The sequence below is a fragment of the Salvia hispanica genome, chromosome 1 (genome assembly GCF_029641045.1).
Source record: "Salvia hispanica isolate PSC_SH4W2 chromosome 1, Shi_PSC_v1, whole genome shotgun sequence".
Classification (NCBI taxonomy): domain Eukaryota; kingdom Viridiplantae; phylum Streptophyta; class Magnoliopsida; order Lamiales; family Lamiaceae; genus Salvia; species Salvia hispanica.
In genome coordinates this window covers 28,444,209-28,452,284 of record NC_142692.1, presented here as the reverse complement: position 1 = coordinate 28,452,284, position 8,076 = coordinate 28,444,209, and the positions used below count along the sequence as shown (strand labels likewise).

Sequence of the window (8,076 nt, the reverse complement as noted above, 5' to 3'; positions counted from 1 at the left end):
TAGCGTTGCGGATGGCCTAAGTAAATCTATTCCTGGGTTTGCGCAATGGAGTTAGCATTTCGCCACAACTTGAGTTGCGCTTATGGATGTACGACAATGAAATCAACATTGGATAAAGGACATTAAAAATCTTCCGTCAATCTGAAATTTCGGCGTTGGATGGACATTTACGCATCTATTCCAAAATACACAATGAATTAGAAAAGTCATCTAAAAATTGGCATTTATGGAAATATTCTATAGTTCTAACTAAATTAAAATTTGGATTTAATTACTCCCACCGTCCCGCTTTAGTAGTCCGATTGACTTTTCTGTCTTTTTTTGTAAAAATGATAAAAAATAGTTAAAGAGGAGAAATAGTAAATTAAGAGAGAGAATAATATAGAGAAGAGTATTATCTACGTTGTTGTCTTTCTTACTTTACCATTTATCCACTTTAACTATTTTTTATCATTTTTACAAAAGAGGGCAGAAAAGTCAATGGGACTGCTAAAGCGGGACGGAGGGAGTAGAAGTTAGCTCCATTTTTCTTATATCTGTTTTCTAAATTATTAATACATGTGATCTTTAATTTAATTATCCACATTTACAATAGTTCTTGATATTTGGTACTACTACTTACTTTATTCGTCCTTCACATGACGCACGATAAATATCACTATATGTTTATTGAATTGAAAATTATATATTTTTTTTATTTCCTTCTCTTTTTTGAAAAAATGATCAATGATTATTTATCATTTTTTCTTTAAGGTTACTCGAATCTCCAATCTATTTATTTTAGTGGAAGCATACCGCTAACTATGAATTCATCATTGTCAACTTTATTATATTCTTTTTAAGGTTATACCCTATATCAGTAATACTACCAAAAATTCAGTCAATATAACTCTACGAGTTTAATGTAAAATACGAAGTAAATTTTTTGTTACATAAAGCTGATATATTCATATTTATACATTTGGAATTTTTTGTTACAAATCGACTACATTGTGTTTGATGAAAGTCCACCTGAGATCATGCAGTTTGATGGGTATTTCATCTTGCAAAAGATGTGACATTGTTGTGTTAGTAATATGGTCAAGTAAAAAGATTACTTTAGCTCTATGATATTCGAATTTGTAGCTTGATTTAATATTTTATTGTGCCATGTGAAGTCATCAAATATCATTCAAAAAACAAGTCCCAATGTAGGTGCTGAATTTGGATCGATATCACTACTTCACATTGGTAACCTTATTTTATACAATGAAGAAAACTCCACTGGAAACACAGAGGACTCCATCTGCAGGAATTGGAAATGCTGACCGAGGAAGGAGAGGAATCCGGGAAGCAAAAACCAAAGCTTTCACGAAGAAGGATCTTCGTGTTCCATTTTGCGGGTACGTGCCAAGAGCACTAAAAATTTGTTGTGTAAAAGCGGCCCAAACACTTGACCACAGAAACTGCTAAAAAAATCAACCTGCAGATACTCTCATGTTGCACGAGACGATTCTAAAAAACAACGAGCAGCACAGTGAACACAGTTGATGCAACTGGGGTGATGGCATATAGACAAATACATCTACTGCACAAGTCAAATTACAGGTGTGGATGGAAACATTAGATGAGAACTCAACACAACCATGTTTCTTTACAAATCAAAGCACCTATGTGCAATCAAGAAACAAACAAATACTGCAAACATGCGGAGGATTTTCTGCACACACCAAATATGCAGAAGCCTTGCTGTATTATTTTATGATCATACACCCTGATCTTCTATTATGAGGTTAGACCCCGCTGAACCTGCAATAAAAATGGGCATGGAATCAAACGAAACTAAATGACTTCCTACAAGTACCTACGGACGCCTTTGTGCGGTAAAAGTGTCCATTCTTTTGTGATTCCTAACTCGAAATAACTACACACGACTCTACTATGCTGAGAGATCCAAACCATCTGTGAGCTTTATTGAGATATGCCGAATGTAGATGTTTGAGACCTTCATCATGCCTGGTATGGAGACGCCCCTCGTCTTCCAGCAATCATGTGAAGAGGATATCAGCTTGAAACCGATTTAGCCCATGCTTATCCTCACTCTACAAGTTGGTTGCCTCAATGGCGTTGGATTCAGTTTGGAGCACTGCAAACTCACACTCCAATGCGCCATCGGAAAAGTTCAGTACCGCTTCCTCTACCAGTTCTGTGAAAATGGTCTCCCCCATCTCTGAAACAATACACTCAAAGTCTAATTGGATGTCCATCCATTTTCCAGATCCTGCCAAGTCTGCTTTGACAAGCTTGTCAAGAGAATGTGGCTGTGGAAGCTGAAGCAGATGCCATTCGACAAGTCGCCATATTTCTAGGATCAGATCCATCCCTCTAGGAGCCGGTTGTATATTCATTTTGAAATGTGATATCCCAGAAAAGCATCCAAAGTACTTCGCACACACCTCTTTTAAAGCTTCATTCGCACACTCGAAGAGGAGCTTCTGATCATGCTGGGGTCGGCTAGAGAATAACTTGACTTCATCAAATAACTCCGTGTCAAGGATTTCATACATTGAAATCCATCTCAAGAGAAATTCATCCCAGTTTAAACCTGAGCCCAGCAACACGGCTTCCACATACTCGAATGCAGATTCCTCATCCTCGAGAGAAATTCTTGTACAAATTCCTTGGTCGCTAGCAGAAGATTGTTCTTCAAAATGGATATGACATGGCTGGATTTCTTTTCCAACTAAAAATCACAAAGGATGATATTTCAGTATGAGAGATAAACGAAGAAGTCCTAACATGAGACTGTTTCAGTGCTTTATCAACAATCTAACCTGGTTGCGAAGTGGTGCTTGCAGGACTGATGTCATCATCTGTGAATAATGGCTCAAGAACAGATATCGGACTGGGTCGCTCCAATTTTTCCATTACGAAGTCAGAATCTTCAATTTCAGTGCTTACTGGACCATGTGGAGGAGACTCTGAAGATTGCAGTAATTGATCTTCACCAGAAAATGACTGAAAAAATAAAAGAATGAAAACATGATAAGATAATTCCAATTTAGGAAACGCAAGAGAAGAATAGCACGCATGGATTGAGGACTCGACCTAGTACCGCTCAGGCTTAGAGTTGTCTTCTGAGTTAAAAAAGAATGAAAGAATGGAGACTCACCAATTTATAGCTAGGAGAAGAGTCTACTGATAACTGAGAAGGAACTTGTGTATTGTCTACTTCTCTATCGTCTTCGGTGTCGATATCTCCACCAATCAAATTATTAGATGATTCAGAGAAATTGGTAACTGTTTTTTCCTCTTCCCGAGGTTTTGATTCAGCCATTTCTACAGTATCTGCAACTATTCCAGGCGACCTTCGAGCTGTCGTTTAAAAAGTAGAATATTTTCAGTGTGATCAAATAGTAACACCTTCAAGACTATGTTTCACAAAACAGAAGTATATTATTACCTTCAGGATCTAAAATATCTTCGGTGACAGGTTGAATTTCAATGAAATGTTCTTGATCATCTATGAGTGTGATTTTATCATTAGTAGCCAGAGACTGTATTTTGGCTTCGCAATTGCTACTAGAGATGCCAGGTTGACCCTCCAGATGTTGCTTTCTCGGAATCGGTTGATTGCTGAGATTTTCTTGCAATAGACCACTCAAGTCACTCCTCACTATGCCACGTGGAGACAATTTGATCTGGGTCGTCATAAAGATATCATCACCGTATTTTCTAGGGCTGCAGCAAGGCGTACCATTTTTATACTCAGGAAGAGAGAGGATTCGACCAAGAGACTTTGTCACCTGCCGAGTTACTAACTCCGGGGTTTCACTTCCATTATTTAGCATCTCTGAGAGATGTTTTTTAGCCTCAACATAGATGCTAGAACCCCTTAGTCTTGAATATTGGCTGGTTTCACTCACGGCCACTGTACCCAGATCCTTCAACTGTCCAACCTGTTCTCCCTTCTTCAAACTAGGAGAAGTTGTTAAAAATCTTTCAGTATAGAAATGGTTCCTATTTGGAGAGCTCCAGCAAAGATTTTCTCCAGTACCGCCTTTGTCACCAGTATTGCTATTTTGGTGCTTTTGACTAAATTTTAGATTAAGTCTATCGGGAGAGACGCCATGTCGTTCCTTCCCAATTGCATGCCTGAGCTTCCTTTTTATTTCCGTGAAAGAGAACTGAGATGTATTTTTATCGTTCTGAAACTTATCGTCCATTCCGGGAGACTGCAAACGAAGGCTGCTAACTCTGGTATCGATTTGAGGGCTCTGTGCCCCTGCTTGCCCGGTTTTCAGTATGACGGTTTTCTTATGATTCGGAAAATCTCTATCACCTGCCACAGGGTCGCTCTCCTGCGACTTGGTACGTCTCCGGAAGAAGTTTCTCTGTTTGTGGCTACTGGATTCATCACATTTTAATTTTCCCAGCTTATCCTCAGACAAAGTGGATGCTGGCAGTGAATTGGTTATTGTATCTCTGCCTAACCGAGCATCCTCTAAACTCTGCACGTGTTTAACCAGTTTCGAGTCTGGATCCTTTAGTAGCTTCAACAGCAAGCCCTTATTTAAACTCACTGTTTGCAAAGTATCCATGAACTCTTTTGAGTAACAATTATTCCCGTCATCCCCAAAATGTTTACTGCTGTTCAGCCGCTGCTGTGCAAGCAGTATCAGAGCTGCAACCAACTTTTCTTCAACCACATTAACAGTCTGACCAGAGGGTTCATCAAGACCACCATGAAGATCATTCTCTGAGCCATTCACGTTTTTCTGGTTGATCTGCGCCAACTCCTCCATTATCATTTCCAGATCGAGATTATCTAGAGATCTTTGCTCTTGAACCTGGTTACCATTCTCAGGCCTCAGCTGTTCAGACGTGCCCAGCTCAATGACATCCAGATCACTAGACTTGATGCGGCTTCTGCTTCTTTTCTTTTGACGTTTTTTGAGATGATTTCCATCATTTGAGTTACTATGTTCCGAACCAGTAGCAGAATCTTTGGGGTTTCCAGACTCATTACACATCTCTTCTTCCATGAGTTCCTTCATGCTCGTTTTAGCAGCATCAAGCATAAGCACATTACTTTCTTCAGTGAACTGATACATTAGAGACTATTACTACCATGAAGAAAATAAACAACTAAATTACAAGCCACCATCAGACTGAGCCACATACCTCGATGCTTTCGCATTTTTCAGTCGGATCAAGTAAAACAGTTTGGTTGCCTGAATATTCACCACCTAGAAACCCATTAAAAAGTTATAAACTACCTTAAATCTAAAAATATTGGTCTATGAAACATCAAGCTGGCATGTATTACAATTCTGTGAACAGTCTTACCGACTACTTGCTTGTTTGCAAGACTTCTATCTGAAAGCAAACGTTTGGTGGATCGCCCATGGCGGAAGTGAAATATGTTAATAAAACCCGATATACAACCTGCCTGGCCTCTTTCTTGTCTCAAAAGGTGCTTCTGTGATTTCTTTGCCATAATGATTTACCTCTGGTTCTCACACTCCTCTAATTGCAAGCTTAGCCAATAGGAAGTCAATTTATTAGTTGGGAACAAAAACTAAAAATGCTTAACTGCTAATGAATACTCCATCCGTCCCCAGTTAGGAGTCACATTATTCTCTCTCTTACTTTACCATTTCTCCACTTTAAGTATTTATTATCATTTTTATAAAGCGAGTGCAGAAACGGAAGTGTGACTCCTAATGGGGGACGGAGGGAGTAACACCTAGCATATTCCTGAATACACGATGAGAAGGAAACTAGAATGATTATAACTAAGCCCTCAAAACTGTAAAAATGACTCTTAAATAGTTGAAACGTAATGTTTAAATGAGAAGACTTTTGAATAGTAATTTGGATCCAATGATCCAATTGAATAAAAAATGACCATGCTTCATGAGTGAATCACAGGTTAATTCAGATTTTACCATATAACATAATTTTGAAGAATGAGAGACACATGCAATCTCAGAAAATGCATTTCAAGCATACTGATTCTTTAGATAAGGAGGAACTAGATTCAATATGTTTGGAGGGCAAAAGTAAAACAGGCAAATTAAGGAAAAAATGGGTAGATAACAAATAAAACTGCCAAGTCAAAAAAAATGTTAGGATTTATTATTACCTATAACATTATATAAACATGCAGCCCGATGTTGTTTCGGAAGAATCTATCCAACAACTGTTGTCCGAGTTAACACTAAAACCCCAAATCAATGTTGCCCTCTCTGGTTGGTAAGGAATCAACTTTCTCTCTCACCTTTGTTACCTTCTCTCTCTACCAGCAAGATTGGAAAAGCGGAAGTTGGTTAAGATAATGGCAATGTGGTCTTCCCATTCAAGAAACAATTATTGCCTGAAATGCGGCTGATCCAGAAATAGAAAATGCAAATCCTTTTATTCAGGAATCTTACAGCCTCTTCAAAGATTAGATCAAAGTCATCTAACCTTGCCTTGGAGGTTAGATGAAGACAATATCAGACGACTGCTCACTCAATCAAGCAAAGATTTTGCCGTTATAAACGAAATTGGGAAATATCAATTCGTTGAGGCAATTTATCAAACAGCCTCAGTTCTCAACACCAAAAGCAAGTCTCTCAAAAAAAATATTATTTCACACTAATTCTGGACTAGCCCCAGACGGAAACACCAAATGAGATCCGATTACTCGATTACAAAGGGAACAAAATCAAGAAAACCCCTCCAAAAAGCTTTCTTTTTTTTTTAAACAATCACAAAAGCCCAGAAACAAAATTCCTGTCTTTGACAGGTATTTACAGATATTCAACAAAGAAAAGTTTAAGGGTGAATCGAATTGAAGAAAAACTGAAGGGAGGCTCGCTGGAGTGGAAGAGTATCAAATTCCACACCGACCAAAAAGGGAGAGAGGCAGAGGGAAAAATCACCCACCCACTTATTAAGAAATTGGAACGAAAAACTTATGTGTGGGGCAGCCATTAACGACTGCAAACACGGATATAAAAGAAAGGAAAAGGTTGGAAAGTGTGGGAGAAGAGAGAGACAGCTCTCTCGAGGGAGAGGGCATTTAGTGCAGTGATTATTTAAGAAACAGAGGAAGAGGAAAGAGAAAAGCAGTGATTATTTAAGAAACAGAGGAGATTAATTAAGATACAGGGAGATTATTTAAGAAAGGCATTTAGTGCAGAGATTGCTTAAGAAACAGAAAAATAAGTGTTGTAATTATTCAGCGGTTAACTTTTAATTACCGAGTCTGAATTTTTATTTTTCATCTAAAGGAAGTTAGGTTAAGTTAATTAAGTATTCACACTTCAGTGTAATTCTAAATTAATCGGATCAATCGGATTTATTTTGATTTAATTTACTTTACGATATGAAAAGTATAGTGTAGTTTACAATTTAAAATTTATGATTGATGGTTATGGTTTGTAGCTTAGGTTTGATATCTACAAAAAATTACTACTTAAACCAAACCATAAAACGAAATATATTAAATTATGATTATTAATAGTTTTTTGGATTTTTATCTAATAAAAAATATATTGTTAACTTACGTGTATCGTCTAAAAAAAAGTATATAACCCGGATTTTGATATTAAGAACTAATTTAAACCCAAATTTCCGATTTTTTCAATTTTATTCTTTAATGATATGTTGCTGTGCTTGTACGATCTTAAATTTTCAACTGTTATTATTAATATTTCCTTAAAAAACTGTTATTATTTATATTAATTAATATGCGGAAATTAAAATATACACAAACAAATCAAATCATACCCAATCGAATTATTGCAATTTGGTTTGATTTAGTTTTGATTTGCTAATATTATGAAATCCTAAACATACACGAATGACTGTTGCATGTTTCTTTGTTTTGTTAGATTTTGGAGGATAGTTAGATTTTAGTAATGTATGAGAAATTGAGAGAAGACTGCTTACTCTAACTATCGTTGTCTTCTTGCTTGTGATAACTACTCCATTTTGTCATACTTATATTTTGTAGGACCACAATTTATGATATTATTATTTGTATACGGTTGCATATTAAAACACTTGCTGTGTTACATCATGTATTTGTGTCTTCTTTCGAACATC

The 8,076-nt window shown here is 36.9% G+C and overlaps 1 protein-coding gene across 3 annotated transcripts; it reads right to left on the bottom strand.

Annotated features, from left to right (window-relative positions):
• Positions 1-1,526: 1,526 nt before the first annotated feature.
• On the bottom strand, positions 1,527-7,071 carry LOC125221761 (uncharacterized). 3 transcript variants are annotated; one of them, XM_048123992.2, is made up of 7 exons: positions 6,128-7,071; positions 5,329-5,519; positions 5,164-5,228; positions 3,443-5,084; positions 3,152-3,354; positions 2,814-2,997; positions 1,527-2,722 (listed from the first exon to the last, which is right to left on the bottom strand). In XM_048123992.2, the coding sequence occupies exons 2-7, from the start codon at positions 5,477-5,479 to the stop codon at positions 2,082-2,084; spliced, it is 2,886 nt and encodes a 961-aa protein (XP_047979949.1). In that variant the 5' UTR covers positions 5,480-5,519; positions 6,128-7,071; the 3' UTR covers positions 1,527-2,081. The 3 variants fall into 3 exon arrangements, with proteins under 3 accessions (XP_047979949.1, XP_047979950.1, XP_047979951.1); XM_048123993.2 differs by having other exon boundaries at positions 5,329-5,508; XM_048123994.2 differs by having other exon boundaries at positions 6,263-7,071.
• Between the last annotated feature and the right edge of the window lie 1,005 nt (positions 7,072-8,076).

Bases quoted from the DNA above. Each gene is read 5' to 3' on its own strand.
- LOC125221761 (XM_048123992.2), bottom strand. From the start codon at position 5,479: ATGGCAAAGAAATCACAGAAGCACCTTTTGAGACAAGAAAGAGGCCAG. The intron at 3,355-3,442 runs GTAATAATATAC...TTTAAACGACAG, and splicing joins AGATATTTTAGATCCTGAAG to CTCGAAGGTCGCCTGGAATA. The intron at 2,723-2,813 runs GTTAGATTGTTG...TGTGATTTTTAG, and splicing joins AAGCACCACTTCGCAACCAG to TTGGAAAAGAAATCCAGCCA.